The sequence below is a fragment of the Bactrocera oleae genome, chromosome 3 (assembly GCF_042242935.1).
Source record: "Bactrocera oleae isolate idBacOlea1 chromosome 3, idBacOlea1, whole genome shotgun sequence".
In the NCBI taxonomy this organism is placed as follows: Eukaryota; Metazoa; Arthropoda; class Insecta; order Diptera; family Tephritidae; genus Bactrocera; species Bactrocera oleae.
This window is the reverse complement of record NC_091537.1, coordinates 81,256,621-81,281,118: the sequence shown is the minus strand read 5'-3', so window position 1 is coordinate 81,281,118 and position 24,498 is coordinate 81,256,621. Positions and strand designations below refer to the sequence as shown.

Genomic DNA, 24,498 nt, shown 5'->3' with positions numbered 1-24,498 from the left:
CGCTGACGACGTTGCTACTTTAGTGTTTGTTAGCTTGAATGAGGAGCAGCGCGTCTAGCAAAAAGAAAACAAAAATAGGCGAAGAACAACTACGCGCCGTATGATAACCGTGCTTGCAGCGCCCTATCAGCTGCGCACTTTGCTGGCGCAGAGAAATGTGGCATGAAAATTGTGGCGCGGCACGAGGGTTAAGCACAGGGTCACAAATGCAAAATGAATTTGTTGCGAAGAGCAAAAATCATAAAAAAGGTGAAATCCACAAATGTATACGACACACTTGTAAGATACACACACACACACCTGTGCCCGCGCGCCCAACCATGCTTGTACAACCCTTGCGCATTTTACTAACGCGCTACAAGTCAACGCCAAGCAGCCAACACACAAAAAGGTTAAATCTACACATCAACGCTCTGGCAGCTGAAGGAGTCACAAACAACAGCAACAACAATAACAGAAATGCGTTTAATAACCAATGCCGCCGGTCGACGCGCACACACACACGCAGTTGGTGGCGGAAGAGCGAATGACGACGAAGAGCGCGCGCACACAACACGACAAAACGAAATCATCAGCAGTGACGAAATGAGCTGGAAGGACGAACGACGCCAACGTTGATGCGATGCGACGATGCTGTTGACAGAAAACCACCACCAGTGTGCGCGACGCGCATCAAATTGACAAAAGGAATTTAAAATTTGCAATGCAACAAGAGCAATAGTGAAGCGACGGTAGCAGATAAAGCATTACGACGCGCGCTAAACAAGCAACAGCAAGGCGACCAACCAAACAGCTCAGATTGGTAACAACAACAACAACAATGTATTAGTAATACATAAAAGGAATGCAAAGGTGAGCAGGAGAGGTGGAGCACACAGCGAAACGACACGGTTGCAAGTTGAGCAAAAGCAGAGCGCACGAGAGAGTGAGCGAATTAGATTGATAGAGCGAAAGCGCTGAGCAGCGCACACAGTGTAGTGCAGTGTAGCGCCAAGAGCCTTGTAACGCCAACATACTTCAAATGGGGCGTGAGAGTAAGCGCACTAGCGCGCCACAACAGCAACAACAATATTAACTATATGCAAGTTAATAAATATAAAGTTCGTACAGCATTTAACATTCGTTGCTCATTTACTTTGACAAACGCATTTCATTTTCTTTGCGCGTCTCATTTCATTTGTGCAGCACAACTCAATTCATTGCAACGCGCCAACAACGGCTGTCAGAAACTATGCGCAGCTACGCGCAGCAGTCAGCAATGAAGAGCAATGGCCATACACATAAAGCGGACGACAGCTGTTGCGCTGGTGTTGGTGGTGGGGGCGCGCTATTAACCTTACAATACAAACAGCAACAACACGCTTGGTATTTCAAAGCGTTGCGATGGATGGATAGACAGAGAGACAAAGCATGTCAGCGCAGCGGCGTTGAGTGGCAGTTGATGTTGGCGAGAAAAGGAGCGCGTGAAATTTGCTTGCAACTGTCATAAATCTTACGAGCTGTGATGGAACGTTGACTCGTTATTTGACTCGGCGCCGACGAGTAACGAACAAACGAGCAGTAGCCGTAGACGGACGTGTTCGTACAATGGTTGACGAAGACGAACCAGATTTGAAGAAAAGGCAAATGAAAGATGTATAAAAAGGTGAGTATATGTGTGTGTTTGACAGGGGGTGTGGTGACAGCAAAAGAGTGAAGCTGCATTTGCGCGATGTTACAAATTTATCTAAGTACATATGGATTACTGCAAAAATATGTTATATAATACCAAAGAGTAATGCAAAATATAGTTAAAGAATTACGCGTTCTTTACTTCCACGCAGCATTATACAACAACGATACACGCACGAGTTAAAAACGAGCGCCCCAACAGCAAATTGGCATAAGGCCACCAAATTAGAAATTAATAAAATTCCAAAAACAATAATAACAAAATGCAAAAACAACGCATAAAAATAATGGAGGTTGGAGGTAGCAGCAATGTGCGTCATTTAGCTGCCAAAAACCTGCAGTGTAAGCGAGCGCACAGCAGCCTACTGTACTGACGCGCTCTTGCTCTTGCAAATTATGGTTGCGAATTTGTATTGAATAAGCAAAATAATAACAACACAACAGCAACACGCCGGTGAACAGCAGACATCGCACCAACAGACAGACAGGACAGACAGCGCGCAAGGTTGTGTATTTCGTCAGCGGCATGTCAAAAGTGCAAGCGCGCACACAGTTAAAATAAACGAGATTGAGCGCGCTCACCAAACGTGTACATGTATGTGCGCGCATGCTCTCACCGAATGCGTCTAAAGAGAGCGCCGCGCTGTGTTTGTACGAAATTCACATTTAGCTACATAAAGCCAACATGTCACTGATGAACGCGAGCGTAATTGTTGAGCGCCTTAATTCAATATTTAACGCGCTCGCAACATTGTTGCGGAATTTCATGTGTGCTATTATTGGAGCGCTCACTGCATTTAAGAGCGCTCTGCCTGTGTTCTGCCGAGTGCTTGCCAGCACCGCGCATGCTCCAACAAACAGAAGACTGAAGCTGAGCGTTTGTTCGGCAAGCTGTGTTAACTCTTTACTGCTGTGCCGCTTCCCAAACAAAATACTCTTAATTTTAGTATAAGCAGTAGTGAGCGCACATATTGCGCTGTTGCATACGCGTGTATTTTTGCCTTTATGCCTCTTGGCCTCTGAGTATATGAGTGTCGGTCAATCGCAGTGGCATTGCGGTGAGCGATCATGTCAAATGTATAGGCCTGTCAGTGTCGAAAGGTGCAGTCAGTGACACACCAAACGTGAGAGTAAAGTGTGTTTCGATTTTTTTGTTGCTGTGCCGTCGTATCGTGACTTGCCGTCGTCGTATTGCCAATTGACGTGACGTATTTGAGGTGCGCGTAGCCGAAATAGTGCAAATGCCGACGCTATTTTCTAATGTGTTGTCGTTGAAAACAGCATGATATTTAGTAAAAATCGCATCCGCAACGCGGTTATAAAGTGAGTGCGCAGTTTATTTAAATGTTAAAGTTTTGTTTTTTTATGAAAATGTTTAATTGCTGCTGTTATTGAAGAAGGAATGTGTGCAAATATTAATGGCAATTTGCTGCTTTTAGTGGAAAAGGTGACAGTTTTAAACTGTGAATTAAAATATGCAATTCAAAATTAAGAAAAGATGAAAATTGTATAAATGTTGACCATAATTAAATTATAAAATAATTATAAAAATATGAAAGAAGAAATATGAAAAAAATAGTTAATATAACAGAAATTAAGTAAAAATAAATAAAAAATATCAAACAAAAATTTGCATAAAAATATGATTTAATATATTTTTTGAAACAAATTTGTATAATAAAAAATCATATTAATTTTTTAATAACGTGATAATAATTTAAAAAAAATTTTCTTACTCAAGTATTATAAATTACTAATTAAATGATGAATAAACTATGCTTGAAAGGCTGATAATTACTTAATTTTTCGGGTAAAGAAAAATATTTGTTCTAAAGAAGTGCTTTAAAGTTTAATTAATGATTTGTTGCAAATATAAATATGGAGTTAAAAATTTATAGTTTTATAATAAATAATCAAATTATGTAATTTATTCTGATTTATTGAACAATTAGTTAAATATAGACGTTTTTCAAAATAGATATAGATAATGGTATAATAAAAATTATTATAAACTAATTAATTAATAAAAGTGAAGAAAATAGCCACTTTCATTATTTCTATTTGAGTAAAAAAAATATTTATTGAAAAAGATTAGAAGCAAATTGAATAGGCTTGATTGAAGCTAATTAGCATTCAGCTGGCAACCTAAAATATATGTAAATTTATTTAATAAACATGTTGAATATTCTAGAAATTATAAAAAATAATTTTAAAAAATTTAGATATATTAAAAAAAAATTTGAAAATTAATAAAGTTTTTTTTTCAGATATAATATTTTAATATAAATATAATTTAAAAAAAAAATTGAAAAAAACCATAAAAAAATACTATAAGAACAGCATAAAAAATAATTTTGAGAAAACTATTATGGAAATAAAATCTGTAAAATTTAATTCATCCAAATTATTGAAATCATTACAAAATATACAAAATATTATAAAAACGTTTGATATTTATTTTTTAAAAATTTTATTTCAATAAAAAATACATATAATATTACTCACACCAAAAATTAAATAAATCAATATTATTTCAATAATAATAATATAAATACTCTGCTAATATTAATTTTATAAAAACCAAATGTAAATAAAAATATTTACGAGCAATTAAAAAATTGTAATTAATAACAATAATATTTTAAATATTTCTCTTAGATTCATTTTATAAAAACTAATTTTCTTTAAATAAATTTATTTAATATACATTTAAAATTTTATTTAATCAAAATAATTTCAATAACAAAATTATAAATACATATTTTTCTAACATTAATCACAAAATTGTAATATTCTATAAAAAAATTTTAAAGACACTAAATTTCTTATGTGGTCAGAATAATTTCAATCAAAGTAATTTAAATATTTCTTTAATATTAATTTTATAAAATTCATTCAATTTTTCTGAACGATTTCCGTATTTTCATGCATTTTCATGCCGTTCGCGAAACGCTTTATGCCTCAGCATACTTTTAAAAAAGTATGATATTAAAAAAAGGAGCGGTTTCATATCCGAAAAAGCACAGAAGATATGACAAGACAAGACATTTGTATTGCTAAAATGACTGTTGGTAGCAGAAAGATTTTTTATAATTTAATTTTTAACAGAAAGGGCGCAATACCTTTAAGTTAGGCAAGAAAGCTGGCACAGAAGTTAGAAAATACAATTTTGATCATATAAAATTTATAAAAAATATATAATAATATATACAAGAAAAAAAGTAATGCGAAAAATAATAATTTGATTAAAAAGTACAAAAACAAAAATAATTTAGTGTAAAAAAATAATAATAAAAAAAAATAAATCATAAAAATAAAAAAATATAATAATAACACTGAAGCACTTAAATTACTACATTATAATCGATATTTGAATTATAAAATTTAGTTAATTAATTTTTGACTAATTTTTAAACTACCACAACAAATAAAATCGTTTAAAAAATTACAAAAATCAATTAAAGGTTTATATGATTTAAATATATTACACAAAAATATTCCATATTTGCAACTAAAATTTAAATTTTTATAAAACAATTAAAAATTAATTTAAAACAAATAACCAAAATTACAATTGAAAACAAAACGTCTTAATCGCAAACTGACAGCTGCCAAATAAGCCAAACACAAGCGCACTACATGTGCGAACCCCCAATTTAATTGAGCGCACGCTGACCCCACGAAATAAAAGCCAGCGCGCTGCCAACTTTATACGCTTTTCACGCACCCAACAACTTTCACACCAAAAAAACATAACATTTCGACTAAGACGGAAAACAACAAAAACAAAAGCAAGATTACAAATGAACGCAAGAATACAAAAAAATTACAACAACAAGCCAGAACAAAAAAATATACAAAAACAACAACGACTATGAGGCCTAAAATTACAACAACAATTCAACGCTAATATTATATGTATGCCAAAGCAAGTGGCTGTGGCAGCGAAGCGCTACTCAGCTGTCGCGCTGGTGCGGAAGTACAAGCACAGCTAAAGAACGCGACATCCGTACAATTTACGAACGCACTAAATATGTGCAAAAAGCAGAGCAACAACAACAAATGCGCAAAAAAATTGCAAAATCATTGTTGGCGCTGTGTTTGTTTTATGTTTTCCAAATAGTTATTTGTTTTAGTTGTTGTAGTTTAAACGCACATTCGACCAGTAGCGCTTTTGAATAACATTGCTCCGCAACCAACAACTAGTTCAATAGATTTGACAACGCTCAGCAAAAAATATTTCACGCTTCTTTATACGCTTCTCCAGCCGCTTGCTGTTTGTTGTTGTTGCGCGCTCACTTCCCCAACGAGCGTAAAGCAAGCAAAAAGGCAGCGCAAACCACGCGCTACTAATGCCGACTACGAACCACTTTGCTTACGCGCATTTGTGTTTTTGTTGTTGTTAGCAGCCGCTGCTACTTTGCCTTGGATCAATCAGAAATATACGCGCTGTTTATTGTTGCGCTACCAGTATTGCCGTCTCTGCCGTTACATTGCTGAGCGTATCCCACAGAGTTTGACAGCGCGCTCCAAAAACTCCTCACACACAAAGTTCTGTTTCTTTTTTGATTGTTTTTGTTTACTTGCATTACAAAGCACGTTTGTGTGGCGCGTCGTGAAATGAGCGAGCGCATTTGCAGCAACAATAAACAGCGCAGCGTTGACTGCTGCGACGACACAATGACAATCGGTTTCAACCGGCTGCATTGACGACGTGCGATGAGCCAAACTCCGTCACGAGCGCTGGTTAACACAGCTACTACAATAGCTGTCGTATATATTTACTGTTGTTGTTGTGCTGGTTCTGTGTATTATATAGCTGCCATCAGGCGCGCAGTGTTCCTCTCAATCAATATGTTGATGAGTAGACGAACGCAATGAAGCAGCGCCGCACAGTGCGCTTCGCTCTGCGCAACGTCACGCACACAAAACGCCGCAGTCACACAACACAACAACAGAAAGTAAGCGCAGTCAATTGCGGCAGTCAGTCCAGTCGTCCTCGTCGTAGCCAATTCGCATCATCCGCACTCGGGCAAGTAAACAGCCAGCTAGCAGTAAAGCGCTCTGTTATGAGCACTGACAGCACACAATCAGGCAAGCAGGCTACGGAGCGTAGCGTGAAGACGACGTGACGACATTCGCTGTTCGACTCTCAAACGGGCAACGACAGAAAAATCGAGTAGCGCTTGAACGCGATACATGTACGCGGCGTATAATTAGGAAATTTTCGTTGCGAACAACAACTACTACAATTGGCAGTTGGGTAGTAAGTTGTAGTAATAAATATATATAAATGAAATTGTGACAGCTGAAAGTGCAGTTAAAGCGTATATAAGTGACGCGCGGCAAAGCAAACTCGCAAAGTGTGATATGAAAAAAAAAATTATTATTAAAATATAAATAATTGAAAATTTATTTAAAATTTTTAATATTTTTTGCAAAATAATAACAGCGCGTTCCCTACTCAAAATAACAGCAGCAATTAAATAAAAATAGCAACAACAACTATACAGTGCAAAAACACATCTAGTCAGTGCGCATAATTTATTTGAATTAAAAATTAATTTTCTTCGATTTTTCTTCCAAAAAAAAATTGAAAAGGTAGAGTTAATGGCTGTTATACTACAATAGCGTACAACAACAATAGCAACAACAACTACAACAGCAAATGCCACATATGTGTACTATGCTGCATGTAAAAGCGTGCGAACACTTAAAGACTGATAAATGCAAAACTAACTAAAAACAACAACAACAACAAAAATATATACTTAAAACCAACTAAAATTAATGTTAAATCCAGCTGGAGCGCACTGCAAATTGAGTGATTAAAGCAAAAGCGAAAAATGTAGCACAAAACTGCAGAACCTGTTCAACAAAGTATACGTAAATGCAACAACAATAATAAAAAATACTATTTAAAAGCAAAAAAAATACTATTTAAACGTAAAAAATTCTACAAAAATTGTTAAAATAAAAATAATTATTAATAGTGTATGAAAAAAGATTTTTTCGAGTCAATAAACGCTAAATGTTTAAAAATAGTGCAAAAATATTTATGTAAAATATTTGAAAAAATATATAAAAATATTCGAAAAAATTTAAAAATAAAAAAAAAATTAAAAAATCACTGTTTAAACGTTGCGACGTTTAAAACACCAAAACTAAAGCAAAAACAAACAACTTAAATGTAGTACACTAAAGCCCCTTTAAAAGTTACAAAACAAACAACCCAATGTATACGAATCCATGCAATTAATTAATTTAATTAAATACAAATATTAAAATATTTACTTATATAAAAACAAAAAAATATTTAAGCTAATAAAAAATCTCTACCTACGGCAAGAATAAAGCTATTTTAATTATATTAAAGCAAACAAAAAAAATTAAAAAACAAAAACTACGAAAAAAAATTACAAGTTTAAGTAGTTTATACATCTTAAAATAAAAAAAAAAAATCTAAAACTAAAAAGCCAAGCAACAACAAATACATATTTATGCAAATAAATTAATATTTACCATAAAAAATAAATACAAAAAACTCGCAAGCAAAAGTGTATACGTTTAAAAAAACTAAAATTAAATTAAAAATAAATAAAAACGCAAACTACAAGGCCACGAAAATTTAAATAAAAGTATTTAAAGTTTTAAAAAAATATTCCTTAAAAGTTAATTAAAAACGGTCAACCAGCAAATTGACAGCCATTACAGCCAATAAGTGCATAAAACTCAAAAATATTGCAGCATAAAATCCGCAAAAACTACTTTCGTCTCCAGAACCCCTCCACGAAATTCTCCGCCACAAGCCAAATTGTTATATTTCGATTGTGAAATCAAAAAAAAACAAAAAAGTTTACAAAAAAATTAAGCATAATTAAATAAACATTAAGTTAGCACAGCCAAGTGTTTTGCCAACGAGAATTTTTCGCCAAAATACCGCCAAAATTCAGCAAAATATAAATATGTTGCACGAAGCGCTCATGCTTGAGATCTACCGGCAGGCGCTCAATGCTGGGTAAGTTTAGAATATAGATAGCTATAGATAATGTAATGAGCTGCAATTGAGATATAATAAGATAGATATAGTTAATTATTGATAGCGGTGTAAATTGTATGACAGTTTTGTTTGTAATGTAGCTGTGAAGAACCCAAGAAAATTTTCCAGTGACTTATCGATGCTTCAGTAAAGTGATTTTTATTGAAAAAATAATTTTAAGCTAAGCAATTTCTATAAAATACAATTCGAATAATGCATATATAATGAGTTGCAGTTAATTATAGAAAGAGCAGTAAATTGAATAAGAGTTTTGATAATAATAATTATTAGTATATCTAGTAAGAAGCCAAAAACACATTCTGTATACGTAAACATTCCCCAGAGCAGATTTTTTTTTTATTTAGTATATTTAGTGAAATGTTTCGATCATTTTGGTTGAGAAAGACAACTTACTATAGAAAAAAAAATATATATATATATTTTAAAGTGACGAAAGACATTTTTAGTGGAATACGAAAAATGTTTGGATTTAAAATAAAAGCATGCTTTCAAGAACACTTATTTATATGGACTCAAACTACCACGAGGAACAAATTTTTTAGAGAAAGTCCAGATAGATAATAATATTTGTCATTCAAAGATTGCAAGTTCAAAGTTTCACCTAATTTTAAGCAGAAATAGTCAAATGCGCTCAAATATGCCATTAAAAGACAGTCTCTGCTTATACCTATATCGTACTGTTTCCACAATCAAGTCTATGTGAGCGGAATATATGTATATACATATTTATATTGTCATATGATTAGATCTGCATAAGCTGTAGGGATACGAAAATTTTTGTGGCCAATCAACTGTCAACGAGACTATCAACTGGGCGGACTTCCTCAAAAATATATGGGTACTTTTTTCTGCTGCTCAACAACAACAACAAGTATATTTCAAAAGATAAATTCGTTACAGTTTAGTGAAAGAAAATGTATACAAAAATTTTTGTAGGGCTAATTTTGCATATAATATCAATTAAATAATTTTTTATCGTTTTACTGACTGACTGAAGTTTTTTTTACAAAAAAAAAAATAAATCTAATTTTCAAGTGTTAAAAAATGTTATACAAAAAATATAAAATTTTACACCGTTGAAAACTTAAAGAATATGTTATGTCCAAGACTTATAGCAAACAGTTCTATAATTTTTAGGTTATGTATCTGAACACAAATGCATACAAAGACGAATCACCTGTGGATTCTAGTTATATTCAATGTCAAAAAAACTATTGAGCTTATGAACTTACTATAATATCATAATATTATATTTAAATATTTATGAATGAATTAAAATAAAAAAGTGTGAATTAGGTGTTACACATAAAATTATACAGAATAAAGTAACTGTTCCCAAACCAATATAATTTTCATCCAAATAAACTACATATTGAAGTTAAACTTGAAAAAAAAATGTTGTTGGTTTTCAGAAGATTTCTTATGAAGAGAGGCGATTTAATAAAACATCAGCGTTTGACAAACATCACAACAAGAAATGAGTATTTCAGAAAAAAAGTATGCATAATATACATATGTACGTACATATATACTTGAATGTATTGTACATAAAGTGACGATACATTTTAAGAAGACGCTCAAAGTTGTTTTGTTCATTTGAGAATTTTTAGTCTGTATTATTGTAGAATTGCTTAGAACATGTTTTATTATAATCTCTAACTCTTCGTATTAAAACAGCTGCTGAGAGCCAAAAGTTTATAAATATATTATGAAATCAGTTTTGTTTTAATATAGGTAGGCAACTTTTTATAGTACTCACCTTCTCATCTACTTCGTTTTAAAATCAATATACTGGTTCATCAGGCTTTTCCGTCTTAAATTTTTTTTATATATATTTTTGTATTATTTTCGAAGCACTTTTGTATATATTGATATGAAGATATGTTGGGTTAAGGCTGACAGGCATTTTCTTAGGTGAAATCTATAAAGTAATAGCAAAATGTGCTGATAAATTTTATTGGCAAGAGTTATCTGCTCTTAATTACTAAGAAGCATATGAAGTATTAGTATTGTCAGTATCTTTATTTCAAGCTACAAACTCGATTTTAGGTAGCATTTTGGTGTTAGACGCTGATGATTATACTACTTTAAAGCTTGGAGTTTTTTGTATATTATGCTATAAAGTCATGCTTCTTTAACTCGTCTTAAACACCATATTTTGTGTTTATAAACGTTTAAGTCTCACAAAAATTTAAAATATTATATTTTTCGAATTTGAGTAAAAAGAAAAGCATATAAAAAATGCATTACTCTCAAGCAACAAACTCGAGTTTATGTACCTTTTGATCTTAAATGCTAAATACTACTTTAAAACTCGGAGTTTGGATTAAAAACCTTTTCCTTTTACTAATTTTAAGCACCATATTTTCTGTTTAAGGAGATTAAAGCCTGTTTGGAAACAAAAATTTTCAAATATTTTTTAGATTCAACTCGTTGTTTCGTAGTTTTAAAGTCAAAAGCCACCAGATAATGATAATTTAGAAACATATAACCTATAAATTCAGATATTATATGCGTGTCGGTTAGAAATTCTGATCAGGAAGTCGCTCTGATATTTATTTAAAAAAAAATATTACTAAAGAAATCAAAATTTGTTATCAAAATTGGTTTTTAAGCTTTAGTTAAGTTTGTGTTAGTGGAGTTACAACTCAGTATAGGCACAAACAAGGATTCGATATATTACATATATTTTTTGACACATTTGGAGCCATATTAATTAAATGGCATGCCAGTTCTAAAAGTATATTACTAGAACATGTCAGGAATTATACATATCAACAAATGTTTTCCACTAGGAAAAAATCACCAATACTGGAGTAAGACAAAAAATAAAGAAAGAATGAAAACAATAATGATTTAAGAAAATTTGTCTTATACAAGGAATAAATAAAGGGAAAGCATAAAAAAAATATTTTTTTCAAGTAATTTTTAAACAATTTATCTACATACATACATATGTATATTTGAAATATTTTCAACAGAAAAAAATTAAAAAAAATTCAAATTCAAATATAACAGAGTGAATGTGAGAAAAATGGAAATACCTGTATTTATACAAAAATTTAACATAGCCAAAGTATTATTTATTGAGAAAAATATTGGAGAGTAGAAAAAAATATGCTTCAAAAAATGTTTAAACTATATTTTCATATAGCAAAAGTACCAGCTGAAACGATAGTAAAGTGCTATAATTCTCTGTCTATATCATATATGTATATTTCACATATCGTATGAATCAGCTTTTCAAATCAGCTCCACATTAATAGCAAATATCTTCAATGGAAAAATGAAGCATAATATAAACCACTTATACATTTTTGTGTAAATTATTTCCACTAAATCTAAATGCAAACATACATATTTTTGTTATGTAAACATATAAATTATTATATAAAATTATTATAAATTCAACGAAAATTGTAAATAAAACCGATTATGAGTGATGTAACGGCAGGCAGTAGCATTTAAAAAATATATGTATATAAGTACATACATTGTAGCGATTTGTTGCAACTACAAAATATAGTTTATTGTACGCACAAAGCAGCAAGCTGCTTTTAGTAAATCAATAAACCATATCTATATAATTTTACAAAACTAATTTTCTAACAAGAAATTACAAACGGCGTGTTGGTGTGCCCCTGGCTTTGAGTCCATGCAAAACAATTCAACAAAAATGCATTTAAGTAAATATTTATCGGCAACTATACATAGGTATGTGCACATTCGTACATTGTATAATTAATTGGTCAAGTAGATTGCATATATGTATATGTGCGTGCGTGTGTGTTTAACATTTCTATGAACTTGAAGTAAAATAATAAATCTATTTGACTCGCCATTAATGGCATGACAATTTTTTTTGTTTTTTTTTTGCAATGCATATATGTATGTATGTATGTATATAGAAGTAGGCTAAGAACAAAGTGTCTAGTGTAAGCGAAAAACGATATACACATGTATATATTACACCCTGAACAGGGTATAATAAGTTTGTCACGATGTTTGTAATAGCCAGGAGGAAAAGTTGGAGATACTTAAAAATATTTATACAAATGATCAGCGTGAGGTTGTTGATTTTGCCATGTCCGTATGTCCGTCTGTCTGCATATACGCGAACTAGATCAAAATTTTTTGAGATATCGAACTGAAATTTTGCACACGTCCTTTTTTCAACAATAAGTTGTTCATTCGTCGGAAATGCCGATATCGGACGACTATAGCATATAGCTGCCATACAAACTGAATGATTGGAATAAAGTGTATGTATGGAAAAGTTTTTCATATGACGAGGTATTGTCACGATATTTGACGCGAATTATTGTTTACGACAATGCTACAATATGTGAAGAAATTTTTTAAATCAGACTACTATAGCATATAGCTGCCATACAAACTGACCTATCAAACTCACGTCCTTGTATGGAAAAAATTTTTATTTTAAAAGGTATCTTTACAAACTTTGGTGTAGATTATTGTTCAAGGTAACGGTACGGTCTCCGAACAAATTGTTCAGATCTGACCACTATAGCATATAGCTGTCATACAAACTGACCGATCAAAATGAAGTTAAAGATTTTTTGTATAATTTTATGATATGTGAAGGGTATTCTAACTTCGGTGCAACCGAAATTAACATTTCCTCTTGTTTATATATATGTATATATATATGTATATACCTAGCATATATACTTTTACATATATACACAATAATTCATTTTAGTTCTAGCCAATACTTAATGTGCACTATAAATTATTAATATTTTCTTTTGCTATATACAAACATTCATATATTTAAGTATATATATACATATCTACATATCTTAGTTATTTCATTTAGTTGCTCTCATTACATTGGCAACATGATTTGCGCGTAGATCATAATGTGTTGATAAATAATTGATTAGAAATAATATAGAAGTGACAGTGAGTATTTTATATAGAAAATAGTTAACAAGTCGAGTTATTGAGTGTTGAATAGACATGCAAATAGATGTGTCCGGTGGTTGTCATAAATAAGCGGTGACAATCAAAATTGACCTAATGGCGTCCGAATAGTGTGCTATTTAATTAAAAGTGTTGTAAGTTGTAGGTATAAAGTCGGATGCAAAATGCGTGGAGTTAACAAAAGAAACAAAATAATAATAATAATAATATATATGTATATATTTTTAGAAATTCTAGATTTGTTATATTTCTTTAGAATTGCGCGATTTCTAATGTATGCTAAGCCGTGTAGTATCATTAATTTTGCTTGTAAAGGAAACGAGTGATAAAGCGCGTGCTTTTTATGCCGCTGAAATAGGAAAATGATACGCTTTTTTTTTTTGGTTGTTGAACTGATCTATAAATTTTCACCTTTGATTGAGGCGCTGTGGTAATCAAAGGTTTGTCAAGTACTAAGTGCTAAACTCAAAGTTTAATTAAAAATCAAGCACAGCTTGTTTAAAGTTATGGCACTTATACTACAAATAACACTTTTTTAAAGCACAAGGTCGAATTGAAACACTATTGATGACAGAACTGCAGATTGGTGATATAGAGTATATAATATATATATATATATATATAATTAAATTTAGAACTCATTTTATTAAGTGCAGTGATATTTAATTGTATAAAATATGTCTTTAATAGTCTACCAACAAAAAAAATAAGATAGATAAATAATGTTACTTTTTATAGAAAAATATTTACAAACTAATTTTAGACTCTGAACAATATGGTAACGAATTACTGGACGCCACATGATAAGGTTTTGCACAAATATTTACGATATAGAAATATTCTCTTATAATATATAATTCCCATTTAGAACCCTTTTGTTAAGAATAGCGATGCTTATTTATATAAAAAATATTTAAATACTACTTTTTGACTATAAACAATATGAAAGGCAATATCATGACATATGATAAGTTTCAGAACGAATTTTTGAACCCATAAGAGTGTAGTGTAGCTCAGAAAAACAATCTAGCACAGTAACAAGCTGATTTTTTTTTGCTTCCGGTCATTGTTAATGATACTTAAAACTTTAAAAAAGCAGTGCTAGCCATATTATATCGATAATTAGTTAAAAAAGGCACGTGAACTTATTAACCTTCAATTTTTAGTTACATTTTAGTGAACTACTGAACCTTAATAAACAAAATTTTTCCAAAAATTTTAGTTTTATTGGCTTGGCGCGTCGTATTTTGCCACGCCCCATTTGGGGCAACGCACATCATATTTTACAGACTTCATTTTTACACTTATAATGGAATTTTTCTTTAACTTTTGTAAGAATCAGTGCTACTGTTTCGGGGCATAGCACTATGTTTCCGGATTTTTTTTTTATATTTTTATCAGGAACACTTCTACTGTTTCGTATAATTAATTTTTTGTACTTGGTCAACTTAAAACAAAAATAAGCAGCTAGCATGGAAAAAACCTAGGAATATCATCAAATTTATTGAGTTCTTGAATGATGCTTAGTTAGGAGTCACATGGGTGCACAGCCAGCCCAACTGCTAATGGTTTAAGTGCGCCAATTGGAGTCAGGTTTTCTAGCGGTGATGATATATTTTCGTTTCAAGGCTTCCAAAGCTCAAAACGAGCGTGCCAAAATGTGAGATTCACACTTAGAGTGTATTTTCGAGCAGAGTTCGTATCGCTTTTAATTTGAGATCCCTTTTCAAACAACTAATTATTCGTTATTGAGTCTAGAAAGATATATTTCTATACAGTTTATATTATTTTATAATTTTAGTAATCTAAAAGTATACATATAATTATTGCTCAAGTTGAATCATATGTTTCGAACTATTGTACATCGTGTTTTATATATAGTTTACAGTATAATCCGAAGACTGCAATACTTTTAGTTCACTTTGAGGCATATTCGAAGCTCACAGGAGTTTATATACTTTCAGAACTTATATATCCATATGTATTTACTGTTTGATTTGCCCTTTTCTTGTCCTTAACATTCAAGTTAACATTTTATTTATTACACCTTTGTTTCCAAAATCTACTTGTATATTAAAGTTAATAATCTGAATTCGACACTGCTTATTAAGAAGTACTACATCAATCAAGCATTCTAACCCAATATTGTCACATTATTGCTTAAAAAATATATCATTTATGGCAGCTTTCTTCTAGGATTGCTTAGTAAGTTTATTTATGCTTGTTGCTTATTCATTTCGCAACACTCGAAATATCGAAATACTGAATGCGCTGCTATATTTCGCGTTTCGAAGCCATCTTAATCATAACCAGCGTTCGAAATTATCGGATTCACACTTCCGAGAGCACATATTTTAACAGGGTTGCATTCGTGTCGGTTTGTATTTGAAACGCCAATCACTAGACCCTGAACAGGGTATATTAAATTTGCGACGAAGTTTGTAGCACCCAAAAGTAAACGTTGGTGATGCTAGAAAATATATATTATAATTATAAATGATCAGTGTGGCGAGTTGAGTCGATTTAGCCATGACCGTCTGTTTGGCTGTATATATGGTACATGAACTAGTTACTTAATTTTTGAGATATCGTCGTGAAATTTTGCACACGTTCTTTTTGCACCAAGACCCTGGTCTTTTGTCGTGAGTTGCTGATATCGGACCACTATAGCATATAGCTACCATACAAACTGATTTAACCAAATTAAGTTTTTGTATGGAAAACTTTTTTATTTGAAGAAATATCACCACAAAATTCGACATGGATTATTGTTCAAAACATAGCTATAATCCGAGATTATATTGTTCAGAGCGGACCACTATAGCATATAGCTGCCATACAAACTAACCGATCAAAATGAAGTCCTTCTATGGACATTTTTTTTATTTCACGAGCTATCTTCACTAAATTTGGAACGAATTATTGACTGAAGCAATGTTACAATCTCTGAACGAATTGTTCAGATCGCACTAATATAGCGTATAGCTACCATACAAACCGATCGGTCAAAATAAAGTTCTTGTATGTTAAACTTTTTTATTTGCTAAGCTATCGTCACCAACTTTAACATATTTTATTATCTAATACATAGCTGTAATCTCCCAAAAAATTGTTTAAATCGAACAACTATAGCATATAGCTGCAATACAAGTTGATCGAACGAAATCAAGTCCTTGTATGGGTTACTTTTTATTTTAACAAGATATCTTTACAAAATTAGTACAAATTATTGTTCAAGATAGCGTTATATTCACCGAACAAATTGTTCAGTTGAAATCACTATAGCATATAAACAGTGAAAGTATTATTTATTAATTACCGATTCTTTTTTTATGTATATCTCCACGCATACGCTACTACAGATTTTATCTAAATAGTTAATACCCATTTTATTAAAAGGTATTGAAAGATAAGCAGCATAAATAACAACAAAAAACTCGATTAATTCATTTGTTTTATTTATCAGCAACAATAAAAATCGGCAGCACATACCTAACTACCACATTTCGTATGCCTTTTCGTCTTCAACACATCAATTCTATGCTCACGCAGCGCTGTGTTTTTCTCCTGCTCATAATTTATGCAAAACATTTAAATAGCGAGAAAACACCAGCTGTGGCGCGTACATTTGCACAATGCGCTGCGTTATGCCACGCCAATTCATCGATTTGAGCGAGTTCAAATTGACATATGTACAAATGTATGCGTGTGTGTGTGTGTGTGTGTATGTGAAATTTATGCCACCAGAATGAATGAAGCTGGATAATTATTTGAGCGAGTGAAAGATATTTGAGACACATAGCGCAATCAAAGCATTCGACTGGCCGGCTAGCTGGCTTGCCAAGCGGCAGGGAAAGGGGTTGGCGTTGAAAGGCAAAATGAAAGCCACAGACGGCTGTAAATAACGAAGCCATTCTTCAACGCCAAACGAATCAAGGCAATCAGCTCGATGTTTGTGGCATATATATATACATACATACATGTATTACAGTTAGTTGGCTGGTTTATGTGCACTAGATGATTGTATGTATATATATATGTGTGTGTGTAGGTGTAACTAGTGGCTGAAAACAAAACGAAGCTGAAAGCAATGCTTTGAATCAGCGGATAGACGCAGCGTTTGTAGGGTCTTTCAAGACAGCATTTTAATCAAATAATATAATAAGCAGAAATATATGCGTATGTATGTATAAATAAATATATGCATAACAAAATTTTTTGTACGAAAGCTTTGTGATTTGATGCTTTGACATTTAATTACTTATATAAATATACATAAATAAAAACATAATAAATAAAAAAAATAATAAATACACACACACACACACACATTCGACCGCTTTTTTGTTATCATTTTCATGCATTTTTGTTGGCGCGTAATCATTTTCACCACGCTGCCGTCCCTTCAGCCAATAAAAGTTGGCTTAAGCGCAGTCATCACATATGATTTGATTTGTGGCATTTTGATTTGTTTGCTCGTGAAAGCGCGAAATGCTGACAGTCGGTTAATAAATTTCAATAAAACACTGTTGAAATCAACTAAATTGATTTCGTCGAGCGTATCAACAAAATGAACGATTACAACAGATTTAAACAGCAAGCTAATAAACTCAGATTGGTTATGCGATAAGTTGTACTTATGTATGTATATATGTATAAATATATATATGTATAAATTTATGTGGTCATTAATAATGCTTTCGTGGTCTAATTTTTTTATATATATGCACAGATTTTTGTTGAAATGCATTAACAAGTAAGTGATTAGTCAGATTAGTTCAGTTTGTATGACAACTATATGTTATAGTGATTTGATCAGGACAATATGTTCGAAGATTTTAGCGCTATTTTATGCAATTAGCTGAGCACAATTTTCCAACTATATCTTCTCAAATAAAAAAGTTTCTCATACAAGGGTTTGATTTTGAAGGATTAGTTTATATGACAGCTATATGCTATAGTAGTCCGATATCAGCGCTTCTAACAAATGAGTAGCTTCATTGAGTGAGAATGAAGTGTGCAAAATTTCAGATTGATAGCTCAAAAACTGAGGGATTAGTTCCTTATAGAGTCTCCAACATTTCTTTCTGGGGTGTTATTGTGCACCAAGTTTTAATCATTAGGATGAAAAAATAGTTTTTTGATTCAAATTAATGTAAAGTCAACATTTCCATTTAAATTGCATATTCCAGTATTAAAAATCTTTATTTTCCTTCTGCTTGCAGCGCTTTGCCGACAGCACGTCCACGTTCCACAGAGTCGGCCAACTCAAGCGAGCGTTGTCCCTCACACGATTCCAACTCCTCGGAGAATGGTCGGGATAGTCGAGAAAATGCCAGCGCTGCCGCTGCCAATGCCGCCGCGGCTGCAGCTGCTGCTGCAAGCGCCGGTATGCTACCCTTACCACCCTCCATGACTGCTACATTCCCAGCTGTACCTCAGAATCTACCCGCACAGCCACCATCAATGGAGGCATATCTGCAAATGGTTGCGGCCGCCGCACAACAATATGGCTTCCCGTTAGGTGCCGCTGCCGGTCATCGTTTTCAGCTACCATTACCGGCAGATGCGCCAGCACCATTCAAACTGCCACCACAGGCATCACCCACCGCTTCGAGCAATAATTCAGAGGCTTTAGACTTTCGCACAAATCTGTATGGACGTGCCGCCTCTGCGGATCCACCACCATCCGAGGAAGATGAAGAGGACGAGGAAGCTAATGATGCTAATAATCCACTTGATCTATCGGTTGGTACGCGTAAGCGTTCAGCGGATGGTGATCATATACCCGACTCCACCATTGGACAGATACAAGTAAAGAAAATTTTTAAAACTGATAGTCCACCATTGGTCGCGCCACCGCCGACGGTGCCGAATGCACCGCTGTTACCAGCAGTCAATCCATATTTGGCAGCAGTTGCCGCGGCAAATATTTTTCGCACCGGACAGTTTCCGGATTGGAATGGCAAGAATGACTTGGTCGTGGATCCGTTGGAGAAAATGTCTGATATTGTAAAGGGACCGCGTAAAGAGAAGTCATCGCGTTCGTCGTCGAGTACACCGACAACACCGGGTGCGACCGTGCATCCACCAACATCCGCTGCTGCTTCCGTTAACACGCAAAACTCCACAACACTGACCGCCTCCACCGAGGGCATGTCCAAGGCGCGACACAATATCTGGCAATCGCATTGGCAGAATAAAGGTGTGGCCAGCTCGGTATTCCGTTGCGTTTGGTGCAAGCAGAGTTTTTCCACACTGGAAGCGCTCACCACACACATGAAAGACAGCAAACACTGTGGCGTCAATGTGCCACCTTTTGGCAATTTACCTAACACCGATCGTCACCATCAGCCACCGCTACCACAGTCCAACAGCGGTCAGCAGCACTCGCACAATATGCGTAAGCCACCGAATAGTGGCGGCGGCTCGCAATCAAACTCATCTTCCACACCATCCGCAGCGGCCAAAAATGCGTTCCAATATCGTGGCGATCCACCAACACCTTTGCCGCGTAAATTGGTGCGCGGTCAGAATGTGTGGCTGGGTAAGGGTGTAGAGCAGGCTATGCAGATCTTGAAATGTATGCGTTGTGGCGAAAGCTTCCGTTCGTTGGGCGAGATGACCAAACACATGCAGGAGACACAGCATTACACGAACATTTTGTCACAAGAACAAACGATCTCAATGAAGTCATCTGGTGGCGGCGATTCCAAGGATGGCCACAACAGTTTGAGTTCCGAGGAGAGTCGCACACTCAGCGCCGTGCTGACATGCAAAGTATGCGATAAGGCGTTCAATTCGCTAGGCGATCTCAGCAATCACATGGCCAAGAATAATCATTATGCCGAACCGTTGATGCAGTCAATGGCCGGTAGCGCTGGCAGTCGCAAGCGTCCGGCACCCAAAAAGCGCGAAAAGTCCTTACCGGTACGTAAATTGCTCGAAATGAAGGGCGCACAAAATGACGCAGCAGAAAGCATGGAGGCTAAGATGCAGCGTACCTATGAAAATGCCAAACGTATGCCGCTCGAAGGCACCGGCATCGGACCGGGCAATGACAAATCGGATGCCGCTCTTTTTGCTGAACGCATGCGCCAATACATAACGGGCGTAAAGGTGACCGACGATGAGGCTGCTAAGGCTGGTTTAAACATAAGCGGTTTATTGAATAAAACTAAGTCACCAGATTTGGAACCGAAAAATGGCGCTACCAAATCAGCAGCTGGCTCTTCGTCAGTTTTGAGCGCTATCGAACAGATGTTTACTACCAGTTTTGATACGCCACCGCGTCATGCCAGCTTGCCAGCCACAAGTCCATCAAATTCGTCGACTAAGAATACCTCGCCCGTTGCTTCGAGCATACTAAAGCGGTTGGGCATTGACGAGACTGTAGACTACAATAAGCCACTAATTGATACATCAGATCCATACTATCAGCATTATCGTTATACGAGCAGCGAACGCAGCGGCAGTGAGTGCAGCGCCGAAACGCATGTCGAGGCAAGAAAGATGGATGTGTCTACACCAGAGAAGCCACAATCCAACGAAATGATGAGCTGTTTGGAACCAAAATCAGCTGAGATTAAACGTGAGCACGAGTCACTCAAACCAAAGTCCGAGCATGATGACGTCATCATGGAACAAACACCACAAATCAAAATGGAGATCAAGTCTGAGATTGAGGAGGAAGAGCGTGGCAATGAGAGCCCAGCAAATGGTGTTGGCAGCGTCGGCAATGACTCAGCTATGCAACATGTCGCGAATGGCGCTGATTTTTCAATAACCAACAACAACAATAATAATAATAACAATAAAGAGCGCAGTGTTACACCAACCAAATCGGTAGGTGCTGTTAGTCCCGTAATGAATAAGGCGCTCGCACCGCGCAGCCCCACCGATAGTCATCGTTCCGTTACACCAAAATCACCAGCATCCAGTATTAAATCGTACGATGGTGAGAAGAAATATCCGAGCGATTCGTTGAATGCACTCTCCTCCATGTTCGACTCGCTTGGTAGCTCTAGTAATACTACAACACCGAATAGTCGCTCGCAAGCATCAGCATTGGCGTCGTCGTTAAGCAATAAAATCGATTCACCGGAAAATCTCACCACCTCAAATTCGCTTGCTGCTTTACGTCAATTTTGCATAAAAAAAGAGAAAACCGCTTAAATCTCAGCCTTTTGTTTTTCGTCTCGCGAGAGAGAAACAGATTTCAAAAATTTTTTGTTTGCCACCTGACGCCCTGGGTGTTGGGCTTTTTTGTGTACGAGTGGCGCGCTGCGGACGCGTCGTGTCCGAATGCTTTTTACAAGCCGCACTCCGCTATAAAAAGCTTTACGTGATGCGGAAGTCGGATAAAAATAAATCAAATAAAAAAAAATTTAAAAAATCTAAAAAAAAAAATATAAATAAATAAAAAAAAAATCCAAAAAAATATATCTGAGTGTGCGACTTTCCACAGCACTGCTTCAAACTACAAACGAAGAGTGGGATATGGTGAGATAACAAAGACTCCAAGAAGGTCTATTCGATTCTTTAAAGTTTGAAAGCTGCTTTGGGGAATGCGTCTACAATACGAAGAAAACAAAACGAGAGCTAGAAATATAGACGGAGAAGGAGAAAGAAAGAGAGAGAGAGAGAGAGTGCGAAAAGTACGTAAATGAGTCCAACCGCGTATTATGGGCGGGCTCCTGTGTGGGCGAACGAAAACTTAACTATGCTGTGATCGTTGGCATTTTTTCCTGGCTAAGTTCGGGAGTACTCACCGTGTGCTTCACGGAACGAGGGGTTTTCTCCCAACTACGGCAAGCTTATATGGACGAGTGAGCACACAGCAGCAGAGAGGGAGCAAACAAATTTACTAGAAAAAATTATAAACTAATGACGACGAAATTAATGATTGTGTAGAAAACAATATGAAACACCATTAAACTAATGACCGAAGCAAATGCAATAATTATGCAGCTCCGCCGACACAAATCGAGGTGAGTTAATTTAAAATATATTTTTGTAGAGTATATGTGAGATATTTATAAAAATTAATTAGTTTTTTAATTAACTTCTTTTTAATGAAAGCTACTAACTGTTAAAATATAAAAATTTTGAGAATTTTCAAAACCTTCAAGTTTTACATTTTCATAAAAAAATATATAAGCGAGCGGCAAAATAATACTCGCTAAAAACAAGTCGCTAATTTACAAAAAAAAAAATATTTTTTCAATTGTTGTATTTAACCGTAAAACTAGTCACTTAAAAAATGCACTCAAAGTCGAAAATAAGTTTGACTGCTAAGATTCGTGGTTAAATACCTTTAACTATACTTTAAGCGAGTTGAGCGTTCTTTTGCTACTCATTTAAAAATAATCGCTTATAATTCAGTACTTTGTTTCCTGATCATATATACAAGTAGATTAGTAGCGAATTCGTTCGGTTTCATAAAAAAATATATTTATGCTTTATTTACAGTTAAAAACAGTTAAGAGCCGGAATGAAATTGGAGAAAAAAGGCCGATCGCTTTTTGTGGATTGTGTATGCGCGTCGATTACCTGATATTACAAAAGAAAAATTATTTACGGCACAGTTGCTGTGAGAAGAGACACTGAAATGAGCGGCAGGGCTTTATTACAGCTAGATCGCACTATGAGCGTGTTCGCTCTTGTCAGCACTCAGAAAAACGAAGTAATACTAATAGCGATCGCTACGAAAATAAAGGTGTGTCTTAGATCACACAGTGGCAGAGCCGAAATTTAGCCGAAAGTTACAAAAGAACAAAAGTACGCGTAAAAGCTCACAGGAATGTTGCCGGTGAAAGCTTTTTATGAGATCAGCCAATTGCAGAGCCGAGCTTTCACTGATAAATCACTAGAGTACGCGAAAGAGCTCACAGTAATGTTGGTAGCGAAAGTTTTGTCTAAAATCAGTCGGTAGCAACGCCGAACATTCGCGAAAAGCTTCAAACGAACTAAAATACGTGAAAAAACTCACAGGAACGTGATGTGCACGTGGTAGCGAAAGTGCAGATCAGACAGTAGCAGTGTGACAATAGCAGCGTGAAACTTGTTTTAAAAGCTGGTGCTACGCTGGAGCTGGTGTACGTAAAAAAGCTCACAGAAATGCTACTCAGAAAGTTGGAAAAAACGGGAACGCGTATGCTAGATAGATTAAGAGCTTGTAATGGAAGAACACGCTTTATAAGCACTTACAGAGCTTTTTAAGATGATAGCGACTGTGTTAAGGGCTTTCAGAGCTTACTACTAGCAATTTTATAAGATATTCCACAGCAATTTTATAAGATATTTCATAATAACTTTAGTAAATTTAACAAATATTCCTGAGCTTTTGGAAAAGCTTACCGCGATTTCACAAGAAAGTTACCGCTGTGGATCAGAAGGCGCTATGTGGATTGCTGTCAACATCTTAGTAAGCAACGTGAGCGCCAGAGATTCTAAGCTTGAGAGCAGCACAAAAAAAAAAACAACAACAAAAATAAAGCCCTTATAAGGGCTACATATACATAAACAAAGAGTTCAAAGTTTTTATATTTTTAGCGATGCCACATCAGCAAAATTTAGTTGCGCTAATTTTACCGACGGCAAATCACTTGAAATAAACTTGCCACAACCAGCCAACTGGACGGTGAGTTTCTCACGCAAAGTATATTTAGTAGTTGTGTATATGTGTCTGTGTGTATGTCTTGTAAATGTAGTATTGTTCAATTGGCAAACATGTACAATAATCTGTTGCTAAGCCAGCTGCTGTTTGCCACATGTGGCACAATAGTTAAATTATTATCCAGACAATAACAATGGCATTT

At 34.6% G+C, this 24,498-nt stretch overlaps 1 protein-coding gene across 1 annotated transcript; it reads left to right on the top strand.

Annotated features, from left to right (window-relative positions):
- Window positions 1–8,128: 8,128 nt before the first annotated feature.
- Window positions 8,129–24,162, top strand: tsh (teashirt). The gene is made up of 3 exons (XM_036370625.2): window positions 8,129–8,689; window positions 18,904–22,668; window positions 23,150–24,162. Exons 1-2 carry the CDS (start codon window positions 8,637–8,639, stop codon window positions 21,851–21,853), a joined length of 3,003 nt encoding a protein of 1,000 aa, XP_036226518.2. The 5' UTR covers window positions 8,129–8,636; the 3' UTR covers window positions 21,854–22,668; window positions 23,150–24,162.
- Window positions 24,163–24,498: the final 336 nt, after the last annotated feature.

What these genes read in the sequence shown, in the direction of transcription:
- tsh (XM_036370625.2), top strand. Translation starts at nt 8,637, where the DNA reads ATGTTGCACGAAGCGCTCATGCTTGAGATCTACCGGCAGGCGCTCAAT. An exon ending in CGGCAGGCGCTCAATGCTGG is followed by an intron (nt 8,690 to 18,903) that starts GTAAGTTTAGAA and finishes TTCTGCTTGCAG; the next exon opens with CGCTTTGCCGACAGCACGTC.